General features: G+C 37.1%; 1 protein-coding gene across 4 annotated transcripts in view; it reads left to right on the forward strand.

Annotated features, from left to right (window-relative positions):
• Positions 1 to 2,614, forward strand: part of CSNK1G3 (casein kinase 1 gamma 3) — a 60,436-nt gene extending 57,822 nt beyond the window's left edge. For all 4 annotated transcript variants that reach the window (XM_081318410.1, XM_081318409.1, XM_081318408.1 and 1 more), the window contains one exon: positions 364 to 2,614. In XM_081318410.1, coding sequence (XP_081174536.1) covers positions 364 to 418 — 55 coding nt within the window. In that variant the 3' untranslated portion in view covers positions 419 to 2,614. The remainder of the gene's footprint in view (positions 1 to 363) is intronic.
• The last annotated feature ends 12,951 nt before the right edge of the window (positions 2,615 to 15,565 follow it).

Here is a 15,565-nt window from a genome sequence, read left to right on the forward strand (position 1 = left end):
TACCTTCTTGAATACCCATAAAATCTGTTCACTGTATTAAAATAATAGGCTAATTGTAATAATGAGACATAAATAATATTGTTTCTGCACACTGATTAAATCAGATTTATAAGAAAGTGCCTGCATTGTCCTCATATTGATATTCTGCTATGACAGTACTATCTCATCACATCATCTATTTAGATGCGTAATGGAGTCACCTGTATTATATATCTTTGTTTTTATATGGTTTTGTTTGCTATAATGCATTTTAATATTACCTGAATGGCTTCAATTTCAAAACTTCATGAAAACTTATGAAGTAAACTTTACCAAGCGTGCTTTTTTCTGTTCATATAAGATTGTTTTTATGAACAATTCTAGGTGCTGCTGTTTCTTCAAGCGAAGGAAAAGGAAAACCATTCAACGTCACAAATGACTTTGGAGGAAAGCAGACGGCGTGGAATTACTCACTTGCTCATCTGCTATATCATGATAAGTCATCTCTCTAGTTACCACACATTTTTCCAGCATCATCTTTAAGTGAGAAGGTTCTCATACTTGATTTGATTTGGTGGTTCAACATATTTTTAATTTGGATCATCTCTCTTGGAAGCTTTAACGCTGTGTCAACATAAAAATATCTTTTGATCACCAAGATACAAACAAATGCTTTTTTTTTCCCTCAGAAAAATTGACTTTAGAAAACATTAGCAGTGATTAGCTGAAGACCAGATAATTTATAAACCTGGTATTTGCTAAGGTTTGGGGAATGCCATACTGAAAGTGATTAAAAGAGAGAACACTGGAAATTAAGCTATTGTTGTCCAAGCATTTAAAATATCTTGCTTTAAGATTTCTTTTCTCAGTAATAGGGTTTTTTTAACTTTTTTTCCAGTTGTTGCTCTGGTGGTAGTACATTTGCAAACTTGCCACTTAAAATTATTACAAATATGGTAGAGTCACTGCCTGGTGGTACTAAGACAGAAGCTAGATGAATCATTTGAAGACAAAGCCTAAATGCTGTGCTTTCTAAGGGAGGAGGTGTATCAGTGTTTGTAAAATCTGGGCTTTCAAATCTGCTTTTGTTGTACCTCTAGTTGAGATGCAGTGTAGTTAAAGTGGCAATAGTGCTTGTACTGAAATGCAAATATTTGTATAATGCAAGCTGTGCTTCCAGTTATGTATGACATCAATGCTGAAACATCAACTGAAAGGGTTATAAAACCACGCTATTAGGAAATTACTGCAAACATGTAGAGTGGGAAATCACAAAACGTTATTCAAAAATTATTGTTGAATGACAGTTTTAAAAATGAAGGTCTGGATGTGCCAAGTAATAAACTGAGGTATGTATATTATTGATTTAAGAAAGGAAAATGGAAGTGGGTTAACCATAATGTTCCTTCAGTGAATGTTAGCCTATGGTTTATGATTGCCGCTTGGGGGTTTCTAGAACATTCTTACATTTCAACAAAATACTGCATCACTAAAATACAGCTGATTGTTTTGATTAGGTACTTTCCTGATAATTCCTTAAAGTGCCTGTGTTATGAAATAACAGTTCATTAGAAAAAGCAGTTCTTTCTCTTCCTCCTTCTCCCTTCAGTTTGCTTTGTTTAAAGCCATAATGACAGAAGCGTATGTTTATCATGTTAAGCTGCCAGTATCATAAGGATTTGAGTACAGGAAATAAAATGGCTAGACAGATTTGTTGACCAAAATGCAAATTATGTGTCTTCTTATAAAAAGGGTTTCCTAGAGCTAACTTTTGTCTATCAGTGCATGCCTTTGGGCATAATTATTTATTTTTAATATCTTATGGTAACATTCAAAACGTGTATTAATTGATAAATGCACACCAGTTGAATTCATTATTGCATTTACAGGGATTGTTTTATAATTTATTTTTCTTAACTGCCAAACTGCAGTGTGTTATCTTGAATTAGGCACACATATAAACACATTGTGCAAATCTGGCTATTGTTAATCACTGTTTCTGTTAGTGTAATAAATTCTCAATTTACCAACTTGATCTGACCAATAAAAGCATAAACTAGATGATTTGGTAAAAAATTGCCACTTGACCATTTCAGCTGATTTTACTTTAAGCACTAAAAGAAACTGATTTTTTTAAAAGAAGAAGGTAGGTGGTTATCGCCTTCTTTGCAGTATTTGACCAAATTTCTTTTCTCTATTATATTTGTAAATACTTGCAATATATTTCTTATCATACACCTAGCCGTTTCATTTTCAAGGTTTTCTTTGCCCTGTACAGTGTATATGATCTGAATTCCTTACACATAACACTGTGTATATTAATCCAGTTATGATGAAGATTAAATCAATGTAAAGCTTGTTTGTTTTCTGCAAATACTGGAATCTAGACATTGCTGTTTAGCAATATTTTAAGTATACCATTTTAATGCTAAGGAGAATGTTCTCACACATGACTTGGCCAATAGAAAGTTATACAGTTGTGTTCAGGTTAAATCAACAATGTCTGCATTTATATGCTTTTTCCCGGTCTAAACTAATAAAATCAACATTGCCTGAATGTATGAATAATAAAACACATCCCTGTTTAAAAATATGTAATGGATGAAGAAGAAAAAATAAAGGTAGTTTTTTTTAACCCTTGCTTTCATTCTTTTCTTAGCACTGAACTAATGAATTGAAGTGATAAGAAAGTGGATGTTTGCAGACAGCTTCATGTATTGGTGTTTTCATTTAATGACTATGCCAGATATCATAGATATTTAATTTTATTACATACTTTCTAATGTTGAGTGCCTATGCCTGGAATAATTGGAAAGTAAAAGGTTATGGGTGAACGTGATCCTAGTATTAAAAATCCATCTTAAACTAGTTTAAAATTCTGAAAATGAAAAAATGGTAGGAAATGGGCCAAAGGGAAGTAGATCTTCAGGGATCAAAAACTCCTCATCTTCGAGAATTGTAGATCCTCTTTTTTGAAGCACTGACATAGGAGTTTTGGTTAAAAAAACAAATGGGGGGCAAGGTGGAAAGATAAAATATCAGTATACTTTAGATTAATAGTATGTAAAAATGTATGAAGCTCAAGATACCTTTTCAAGTGTATGAGCTTGAAACAATATTCATGTATGTATTCCAAGAGTTTGTTTCAAGGTCAGAACAAAATATGCTGTTCCAAACTGAGAATGAAACTTAGCCATTATGAGCAGCAAAATTCAAATGTTACAGTCACAGAAAACTGGAATGAACCATTACAACCTTGAAATAGATTGATGCAAGGCTTCCATGCTTGAAACCACACAAAATTTCCAGAGAAATGTACATTTTGATTTTACATTCATGAAGCACATTGGAATGAATTCATTGCTTTTTTCCTTTGCTTAGCTCAGTTCCATGGCTATTCGTATTGGCAGAGTGCAAGACTTTATTTTTTTTAAAAAGAGCTAAATCTAGTGAGGCAGCAACTAGTGGTTCTCGGGCTAGAGAAGACTATTATGTAGCCTAAGGCCACCAAGCAAACTGCCAAGTTAACGCTCATTGGTGGAAGGAAAAAGCCTAGAATTTAATTTCTGGAATACCAACTTAGAAAAGACTGCATGAGAGGGCCAAATCATCTGTATAATACTTTTGTCTACAATAAAGCTCTTAATCTATCCATCATGCCTAAGAATCTTCTGCCAAGTAAATCTATTCCTAATATACTGAATCATTGATTTCACATTCAGTATGGGAATTGGGTTGAAAAATCCCTTTTGCCCTTTTATTTAAAAATAAGATTATATATGTCTGTATATGTGTCTATTCTACCTTTTTGTTGTGACTCTATCAAAAGAGAGAGAAAGAGGACCAGAAATATTTCAAAATCCCACTGACTCTTATTTAATACTTTTAAATTACTTCCTTAATAGGACACAAATTCAAACTTACAAGGAGGAATATTCCAACTGGAGTTAGAGCTGCTCAAAATAAAAGTCTCTAATAGCTATACTGCACTCTTTCTAAAAATAATGTTACGTATGGGTAATTATTAATATTCATTTTCTTACCTCCTAGATATTCTCAAAACGTTAGTTCTACATATATTTTCCATGCTGAATGAAACAAAGTGAAATCTTTATTTGTACTTATTTGTTCTACTTGTACCAGGTGGTCCTTGGTCAACAACAGTAGTTGGAACCAGAATTTGCATTGCTAAGGTTTTTTTTTTTTCTTTTTACAACCCTTTAATCCTTTGTTTTGGGGTGGAGGCAGGGCGACTGAGTGGAGCTGAGTGTCTACTGTCTGGATGCCCTTCTTGACATCTATACGGAATTCACAGCAGATATTTTCTCTTTGAACGCTTAACCTTCCAAGTGGGGGGAGAGCATCTTCACCTCTAGGCCACTGCACCACTCAATTTCTATTGCTAAGTATTTTGTTATAAAGCAGAATATCATATGGTCATGCCACTTAATGACAGAGATTCATGGTTACTATCATTAAGTGGGAATCTTGTGATCACAACTTCCAACTTCCTGCCAGCTTCCCCATTGACCTGGTTTGCAGGAAGTTAGAGGAAAGATGCATGTGACCACAGAATGCTGTGACAGTTGGAAATCTGGGGCAGTTGCAGGGCACCCAAATCGAAATTGCATGACAGTGGAGGTACTGCACCAGCAGAAACTGAGCTCTGCTCAAAGTGCTCAAGGCAGCAGAAATTAGCAAAGCAAGGTAAAACAAATGGCAAAAACAGGAAAGCACAGTTCATTGTATACAAGAACTTAACTGAGTAATCCAATATCAATCTGAAACCGAGGAAGAGATGAGGACTTAGTTAACAAGCCAAGATCATAAGAATTCTACTTAAATCGTGGTATGTGAAGCCAGATGCTTAAGTTGCTTTTAGCAACTGAAGACTGTTTGTATGGGGGTTAAATCAGTTCCCTGCTAAGTGTGTACAACTGTTGCCAATCTTTCCTTAAGCTTTGCTGGTTGGTTCAGGATTTTGCTGCTTGTTCATAAGTTGCAAAGTGAGCGGGGTTTAGAGATCCCTGAGAAAAATTGCCATGGGGAGGGGTGCTTGTGTTCCAAGTAAATGCCTGAAGCATTGTGTACTGTGACTGACTCCAAGGGCATGATATCTGGTCACAGCTACCGCTGGTTCAACAGTGTGATGAGTTTAAATAGTCATGAATGAATGGTCATTAAATGAGGACCTCAAGTATAGTACTGAATCAATAAAATGGTAGTTTATAGCATTGTTTGAATATTTAGTTTATGTTGCATGCACACCTAAGCATAAGTCGCTTGCTGATAGACACACAACGTGTCAAGGCAGGTGAATCTCAGCTGCCCTTGCTGTGGACCTGGCTTTTCTATGGTAGATAGTTGCAAGACAAACAGTCCTGTTGACAACCAGAAAATAAGTAGGAGCACATGGAAATCATTTTCAACTGAGACCCAATGAATTAAAAGTTGCAGCAAAACTTTACAGATTACAATGTACCGCATTTTCCGGCGTATAAGACGACTGGGTGTATAAGACGACCCCCTACATTTCCTATTAGATTATAGGGTTTGGGCTATACTCGCCGTATAAGACTACCCCTCTTCCAACGCACACCAAATAAAAATTAAAAAACATCAGATTTGATTTTAATATGGTAATTTTAATTCAAATGCTTATGACATGCAGGTACTTAGTAGGAAAACTGTCACTTATAAACAAGGCTGTCATCAAACATGTAAACATAAAACAGTGCAAGTGGATTAAACTTAATAATAATAATAATAATAATAATAATAATAATAATAATAATAACAACAACAACAACAACAACAATAATAATAATAAGTTGGAAGGGACCTTGGAGGTCATCTAGTCCAACCCCCTGCTAAGACAGGAAACCCTATACCATTTCAGACAAATGGCTGTCCAGTCTCTTCTTAAAAACTTCCAGTGTTGGAGCATTCACCACTTCTGGAGGCAGGTTGTTCCACTGGTTAATTGTTCTAACTGTCAGGAAGTTTCTCCTTAGTTCTAGGTTGCTTCTCTCCTTAACTAGTTTCCATCCATTGCTTCTTGTCCTGCTTTCAGGTGCTTTGGAGAATAGCTTGGCTCCCTCTTCTTTGTGGCAGCCCCTGAGATATTGGATCACTGCTATCATGTCACCCCTCACCCTTCTCTTCGTTAAACTACACATACCCAATTCCAGCAACCGTTTCCTATTTTCCTAATTCACTTTTTCACTTTTCCTAATTCACTCTAAAGCTTTCCCTGCGCAGAGCCTTAAGTAACACCAGCTGCCTGCAATTAGTGCAGGTTCTCATACCACCAGGCTCAAGGTTGAGTCAGCCTTCCATCCTTCCGAGGTAGGTAAAATGAGGACTCAGATTGTTGGGAGCAATAAGCTGACTTTGTAATAATGCTGCTTGGGGGGGGGGGTGAAAGCTCTAATAAGCAGGCATATACATAGAATGAAGGCTATTGCTAAGCACATTGATTTGTGCTTTAAATTGTAAGCCGCCCTGAGTCTTCGGAGAAGGGTGGGATATAAATGGGATTTAAAAAAAAGACCAAATGGGAGATCCGCTCCAGGTTTTCCAGCCAGCCCACCCAGTTCCTGAGTCAAATGTGTCCTTAGAGCTAAGCAGCTGCTCTGGCTATGGCATTCCCCACCTGCCTTTCAAGTTGTTCTTGCATTCCCCACCTGCCTACAGCTGCTCTTCAACTTTAGAAGGAAAGATGCCCAGATCCCAGCCTGTAAAAAATCACAGACTGCAGCTTCTACTCCAATTGGTCCTGCTTTCCCTGCGCAGACTAAATGGAAGATCCGCTCCAGGTTTTCCAGCCAGCCCTGTCCCTAAAGTTTCAGTACCCAGCGTATAAGACGACCCCTGACTTTTGAGAAGATTTTCATGGGTTAAAAAGTTGTCTTATATGCCGGAAACTACGGTACATTTGTGCTTGCTCTCAAACAGTTATCCTTACTCACCCACATCCTTCTCAGTTAGGCTGCCAGACACTAACTAGAGCAGAGGTCCCCAGCCTTTTGGGCACCAGGAACCGGTTCCGTGGAGAAAGGTTTTTCCATGGACTGGAGAGTGCATGGTTTTGTGTGCTGCCTGCATCTCGCAGATGGGGCTTTGCTTCATTGTGCGGACCAGTTGTTGGGAACCCCTGAACTAGAGGATCGGAAGCTACCAAATCTACATGGTAGAAATGTGCCCTCAGATTTTGTTTGCCTAAGCCCCAGATTTTGTCTTGTTGATCCACAAGTCTAATAGTTGCCATTGGGTGCTCAATGTCTGGTTGTCTCCTGCTAACATTTTTGTGATCCTTAACAACTTGGTTCCTTCTTATCTACCTCTCAAAGGGACTATTTTGACAACCTTTTGCCCTCTGCATACATGCCTGCTCCATTTTTAGGTTATGGCTACTTCAGCTGAACCTCCCATTCCTAAAATACAGACTAGGAATACAAATTAAAATAGGCAGGAAAATGGTAAACAAAGATGGAAAAGCAAAGATAGAAAAGAAAAAGAACTAAAACACATCAAGCCCTCAGAACATGTGACTATCTCAACTGGGCCTTCATGAAATCCCGCCCCCACCCCCCCCAAAAAAAAAGATCCAGCAGGAGCTTTCCATAAAGAAGAGAACAACAAACAAAGCAATATTGTCATTCCAAATGTTGCAGGAATATCTGTAAAGCTCAGGAGGATTTTCAACCAATAAAATATACGTGGACACTTTAAACTCCAAATACACTAAGGCAGAAACTTGTCCACTCTGAAGATAAAACACCCACACACAAACTGAGCAATGTGATATACGCAGTACAATGAAGACCTGCAGATCTGTACATTGAGAAACAAAGCAACCACCTCACAAACCACATGGCACAACATAGACCAAATCCCATCAGGACAAGATTCAGCAGTCCATCTGATTTGAAAGACAAAGATCACTCTTGGACTTCCGGTTTTGCACAGTAGTGACTGGTCGCAGGCTTGCAGATTCTCCACACCCCCGCGAGTAATTTCGCCGTGCCAGGGGAACCTAAATGGGTCTAAGTCACCCCAGAGAGGAAGTGAAGAAAGAAGGGTGCTTCAGCGATTCTGGAACGGCGGTAGCCATTCCATTTGATTTGGGGAAAGCCTTCTAACCCAACAGAAGAAAGGCTGGCCGTATTGCATCGACCAGCCCAAGCTACTAGCAACCGAAGTCTAAAAGTACTAACCTGCACAACTGTGAACAGCGTACTTGAAACTGGGTGAGGAATTCGATCTTCTCTATTCTATATTTAATTTCCTGGAAAAGATCCCCAAGAATCAAAATACCTCTGAAAGGGAAGCAGGGGGATTTCCGCCTCACCCTTATACTAACAGAAGCGGCAAAATAACCTTTTTATGGAGGATCAAAACATATGGAAGTGAAATAAATATAAAACCTGAAATTTAAAACTTAAATCTGGATAAATCTAAAATTGTTTGAATGGTTAAGACCCATTCTAAAGATAATTGTTCATTTTGGAAATTGAAAAATAAATGGTTGCTGACACCTAGTGGTAGATGAAGACTGTGACAGCTATGACTTTAATATAAGACTTGGCAAAACCTGGGAAAAACTAATCTGTGTTTGTGACCTGTTCTTTAACAACAAAGAACAGCTGTGACAAACAACAACAATAATCTGGGCTGTAGACAAAGAGAATTATAAATTTCAGAAAAAAACTATTTGAACTATTTGGATTACAAATATCTATTTAATTGGGACTCTAAAGCTATTTGCAGAGAAAAGAAAGGAGAAAAACTCAAATTCCTGGCCATCATGGATCAGAGACATGTAGAAAAAACATATCAAGAAAACATAAATACTTCACAGGAGATATGTAGGATACTGCAACTAATTCAAACAGCAATGACTTTAAACCACAAAGAATTCCAAAATAAGTTTGAAAATATAAATCAATCTATTTCCAAGTTAACTCTACAACAAAAAAATTCCCAGAAAACAACAACAGAGAAGGAGAAGATAAAACAGATAAATGGATATAGAATTGAGAATAGAGACTTAAAGATGGAACTTAACAAAACAAGGAAACATGATTTAATTCTAGTGGAAAAAAATTCACAAGAATTGGAAAAAACAACTTATCCCTTAAGACTATAAAATAAATCTGAGGAAAAGAAAACAGATTGGATAAAATGGACTGTAGAGATGTCAGGAACATTGGAGAGAAAGGAAATGAAAAGAGAAGAGAAAAGAAAGAAAAAGATTTTCAACAAACGTGGAAAGGCGGAAGCTCTGTACAAAGACACTTCACCTGATTTACTTTTTATATCTACATTAACATTTACGAACATATAGAAAAATCTTTTCATTCAGCAAAATACATTGACTAAGAAAGATATTGGGCAAAAGAAAAAGACTAAAGTGGCAACCAAGAAAATAGATGATGGGACTTACCAGAGAGAATATTTAAAAAAAGAAACATTTCTTTGAATATGGTTAAAGAAATAGAAAAGATTTGGAATATATATGTCATTCTAAGAGGGATGAAATCCCTAAATAATATAGTATGCTTTTTTCCATTTTTTATTCTTTTTCTTGATATGAGTAATATAAAAAAGTTGAAATAACTTAGATAAAGGAAATGTTTTAGATATTTAAAAGTAATTGAATTTAAGAAAATTATAATGGATAAAATGTTTTGAATAAGAGTTAAAAGACTAAATGACTAAATGTATTAAATGGAATATTTAAAGATTAAACATTTTTAATTATGGTTAAAAAGAATAATTTTTTTTGGAAACATATATATTAGCTTAGGAGGAATATATATTTTAAGTAGTTGTTAGTTTTTATGTTTCCTTACTTTTGTTCTTTCTTTTTTTCACTGTTTTATCTATTCCTTAAGAAATGTAAAAATGTGAGATGGAAAAAAATAGAGTTAAATTTTTAAATTTAATTAATTTTTGAGAAAATCTTAACCAGAAAAAATATGTAGAATTTGCTGGGAGAAACAAACTAAAATAAGGATTGTAGCAGGATCTATGATAAGGCAATCAGAATGATTGGATAGAAATTTTTTTTATATTGATGTGATAAGGGCTTTTTTCCTCATAGAATGCTCAGAACGGAGTTCCGACACCTTTTTTTGATGGATTTTTTCAACTTTTGCACAAACTGTGCTACTCCCTTTATTGGGTTTCGAAAGCCAATAGGAATTGCTGCTGAGCGTGCCAAAAGACCCGGCCGGCAAACGTTGCACATGCAAGTTGTCTGCAACGAAGGCAAGTTGGCAGGAACTTTTCACCCATCCCTGCTGCCCAACTACACCATCTCCTAGTTGTAAGTAAGAGAAGACCAGGAGTGGGAGGTGGGGAGCAGCACTTAATTCTGCCCTGCCAAAAAAGTGGAGTCCATGTAAATTCCTGCCTCGTGCTCACCTCATGTCAGACAGGCTGACCACAAGTCAGAAGGAGAAAACGCAGTGGCAAAGAAACCCACTTCTCAAATAACTCGCATTGGTCAAGTCTACCCTGCCCTCTGTGAGACCCTTGGCCCAATGGGGAGGCAAGGCGTGGCAGACACAATTTCTTTCTCCACCTCTTTTTAACGGTAGTCCTGAAGATACCTGGAGGAGATGGGAGTGGCAACGCCACGGTGCTGTGGGAGCCGCGGGACCCTCTGCATGGGGCTGTGCGGGGCAGGTGGGGTAGAGGCGGTACTGGCAGGGCGGCTGCGGGCACTTGGTGTGGACGTGGCATGCATGGGGTGCAGTGGGTGGCTGACCTTCCATGGGCTGGGCCAGCTGGCGGCCTACCCGGTGCTGGACCTGCGCCGCTGCCGCCTCGCCCTGTGCACCTACGTGGCCATCCTGGAGCGCCTGGCCTGTAATACCTGCTCCCACCTCGGCCTGCCCGCACCCTGCTGCTGCCCTGCACCGGCGTCTGGCTCGGCAACTGCAAGCTCTGCACCATCAGTGTGCATTGTGGGAGACACATCACCTTACACGGATTGGCCCTAAACTGCTGCACTGACTTAATTTGGTTTGACCACATCGTCCCGTGTGGCCTGGAGGGGCTGGAAGTCACCTCCCTCAGCCAGGAACTGTGTCTCATGGTTTATTTTAGTGGTTATCTGGATTCTTGCAGATTTTGTACGTCTATCTGAAGTAATCTTAAGCATTTTTTTCATAAATTACTTAAGTGTATGCAACTATATTTTCTCATATTTATCTAATGTTACTTTTGCATCTACTTTTTTCAATCCATTTTCTTTGTCATTAATTGCCCAAGAATAAGAAATGTAAATTGTAAGCTCCTCATAGCACAGTTCTATATCATTGTTAAAATACACTGAGCAATTATGGACATATTCATTCATATTCATAAATAGATTGAATTGTAACACTTTCCCCCTCACCTAAGCCTGTTCTCTTGTGTGTATAATTTGAACATAGCCAGGCCATTTTTATCAGCAGTTATAAAGAAATAGAAACAAAATGTTTAACTTATGTATTAATAACAATTTCTTTGTAGTTCATTATCTTGTCAGTAACATGACTCCATCAATTAAACACATATGTTGAAGGCAGCATATGCACTTGTATTAGACATCTATTATCTCCCACTGCTAGTCCTTCCAAAAGGGACTTAATTTATGTCATACTATATATGCGAAAGTTGTATCCTCTATTAAAGTGGAACACATCATTTTCCAAGAAGACAAATAAAATAATATTCCATCTTTACTATACCCACCTGCAGTATATAAACGTGGGAAAGCTATCCCACAATTTTTCACCCCTATGGCAGCCTACTATGCTGTCTTCATGATAAATTTGATAAAACAGAACTTAGTATTCTAAGTTCATCATGAACTAAGTCTGATGAAAACTATTTTGGCAGGGATGAATTAATAGCATACATTTTAGGTTATAGGAGCATCTCATTCACTTGAACCAATGTGATCATATCTTTAAAATGGTATGTACAAGCCATCAATAATGTTGCTAATATAGGTAGGTCCGGTTTATGAGCTGTTCGTATTTAGGAGATGGTCACAACAAATTCTAGTTTATTTGGTGAATGCCTCAAAGATGCATTACTTCATCTAAGCCAAAAACAGATGGAAAAACTAAAGGCAATTATGAATTAAACTTGGTTCAAATCACAAAAGATTTGCCGGACGAGAATTGGACAAAACTTTGGAATTTACTATGAACATTTGCCGTATAAAAGATTAACAAGATGAGAGTTCCGGCACCTTTTTTTTTAGAGAAAAAGCACTGGATGTGATTATTATTTTTAGGAATATTGGGGGAAATTATACATTTATTGTTATCTATCAAAACAAGAATTATATTAAATCAATGTTTGCAAAAGAGAATATTTTGGGAAAAGAGGAAATCAACTAAAACCATTATGTGGATTATGGATTATAGAAATCAATTGTTAGTGAATGTTTTACAAATGTAAACCCAGACAACACACTGTTCACCAATTATTAAGTGATTGATGGTTTTTTTAAAAAAATCAATAAAATATATTACCAAAAAAAGACAAAGGTCACTCTTGAAGATAGTAAAGTCCACATTCTGGATAGAGAGGACTGCTGGTTTGAAAGAGGCCATCTACATTAAGATTGAACAGTCTTCTCATAGTATTCCTTTCATTGTCCCCTGCAACAACCTTTTGTGGTAAATTGGTTTGAGAGTAACATGTAAAATATGTCTGAACTTCTGTATCTCTGAACTTCTGTATCTTCCCAATGCTAATCTGACACCTTAGCCAGTGCCATGGTGGCGCAGTGGTTAGAATGCAGTATGGCAAGCCCATTCTAAGGAGTTTTGATCCTGACTGGCTTAAGGTTGACTCAGCCATCCATCCCTGTGAGGTCAGTAAAATGAGGACCCAGATTGTTGGGAGCAATATGCTGGCATTGTAAACCACTTAGAGAGGGCTGTAAAGCACTATGAATCGGTTTTTAAGTCTAAGTGTTACTGCTATTAATCACATTAGTCCATTAGTCAGTTGCATTGACTCTACCAATTTAATGTTTCATTGACCCATTTGATTGAAACATGAATAGATGGGATGATATTCTGTGTAATACTATTTTGTGAATGGTTAAATAATTGTGTTTGAAAGGAAAATTAAATTTAAAATCAACCTTTTGAAAAGATAGCGAGATACGCAAAGTCATGCACACGCCTTACAATTCTCACCTTATAAGTACTTGTCAATTGGTAGAAGGGGGCTACAAACACATGCAACCTTCCCTGACTGCTTCCCAATTGATTTTCTCGGGAAGCTGGCAGAAAAGATTGCATATAGCAATCTTTGACAACTAGTTGGAACCATTTCACAATCATGTGACTATACCATGTTAGTGTAAATGACATTTTGCGACAGTCCAAAGTTTTACAGGCTGTAAAGCACACTTTCTGAGAAGATGGTTAATTTGAATAATTATTAATTGAGGGTGGACTACCTATAGAATGGAGTGAGTGAATTTAAGTTATTAAATTCTAATTCCACTTAGAGAAATTGGAAGCATATTTACATATGGATAAATATACTCAGGGCTTAACTGGGGCTCTGCTTCTAGCATAAAGGACCAGAACTAGGAGTGACGTGATAACCGTGTTGCAGTATTTGAGGGGCTGCCACAAAGAAGAGGGGTCAACCTATTCTCTAAAGCACCTGAAGGCAAGACAAGAAGCAATGGATGGGAACTAATCAAGGAAAGAGCCAACTTAGAAATAAGGACAAATTCCTAGCAGCTGGAACAACTAATCAGTGAAACAGTTTGCCTTCAGAAGTTGTGAGTATTCCATCACTGGAGGCTTTTCAGAAGGGATTGTATAGCCATTTGTCCAGAATTGTACAGGATCTTCTGCTTGAGCAGGGGGTTGGACTAGAAGACCTCCAAGGTGCTTTCCTATTCTGTAGCACCTTATCTGTTACACCACTGTCTGTTTTTCTCTTTCTTAAATATCCAAGAACAGGACTCTGCACTCTGGAAGTTCCTTCCAACCCATTTTGCTGGTAACAGACTTCCAGAAGAATTCCTGCCTTTTTAGAGCATGTTCGATATATACTTTAAAAAAAAATTAAAAAAATCAAGCTGCTCTTTTAATATTCTAATTGCTGCTTTAGCAATTCTCTGCTGTTTTGATGTTTTTATTTCTGAGTTCTTACTGATGTTATTAATTGCCAACATAAGATAGAGTTTAAATAAATTGCCTTGCTTTGTAACATAATTTGGCATGTGAAGGGAGGCATTTTTTCTTTTTTTCTTTAAAAAGGTTTATTTGTAATATTTACACTGTTCTCTTACTTCCTGCAACTTAAAAGCTTTTATCTTTTTATGTACTGCTTGGCTATAATAAGCCAATATTTATTTCATATGCTACATCTTTCACATATTTGTATACCATGTATTGTGTATGCCTCTTTAAAACTGTGTTCTGAAGAATCTCTTCACTTTAATTTTGAATGACATGTACAAAACCTTTACTCAGAATGATGAAACAAGTCTTTCTAAGTATTCCAGAGGTACAAATGTATAATAAATTTGATGTCTAAAACTCTTAACAAGATTATTCCCATTAAAGAATCACACATCAGACCTGAGGAAGATTCAGCAAAATTAAGTGTAACATAACTGAACAGGTCATACATCTACTTTTCTATTTTTATAATACAATCACTTACTGAATTATTGCTCAATGTACAATAATACAAAGAGCTTAAGGTAAATCATAGAGTTGGCAAGGACCATTCACTCAACTAAGCTTATTGCTGAAAAAATCCAAATCAAAGCAACTTTGAAAAATGGTAGCTAGGTTTTGCTTGAACACATCTAAAGGGGACCCTACCAATTTCTTCACTAGCTTAATAAACCTGTTATACTGGTTTTGTTTTGTTAAAAAAGACCAGAATCTGTTTTCTTGTAACTTAAGACAGCTACTCCTTATCCTGCAGTGAAGAAGGTTATGAAGTAGGCCACTGTCTTCTATGGATTTTCTTTAGATATGTATTATACGCTATCAGTTCATAAATCAGGTAAACCAATGGAACAAATATCCATAGCTGCTTCTGCAAAGGTATTCTGAAGTTAGGGGTAGTATGCTATTTAGTGTTTCCCAAATCCTTGCATGAAAATGCTGGCCAAGCAAAGTTTCCTGCTCAGTGTATCTTTAAACTTTCTCTCCCAATTCTGCTCTTGACAAGAGGCAATGCTGGGAGATGGGAATGAAAGGCCCTTTTATATGAATGAAAGTTCACCTGGACATCACTGGATAGAATGGATTAAATAAAATAGAGAATAGTTATTGCCAGGGTAGGCGAGAATTAAATGATTTAATTAAAGCATAAAGGTAAAGGTCCCCCTGTACATGCGTGCTAGTCGTTTCTAACTCTAGGGGCCGGTGCTCATCTCTGTTTCAAAGCTGAAGAGCCAGCGCTTGTCCGAGGACGTCTCCGTGGTCATGTGTCCGGCATGACTAGATGCCAAAGGCGCACAGAACACTGTTACCTTCCTACCGTAGTGGTCCCTATTTTTTTACTTGCATTTTTTACGTGGTTTCGAACT

This window comes from Vipera berus, assembly GCF_964194415.1.
Source record: "Vipera berus genome assembly, chromosome: 2".
NCBI lineage: Eukaryota > Metazoa > Chordata > Lepidosauria > Squamata > Viperidae > Vipera > Vipera berus.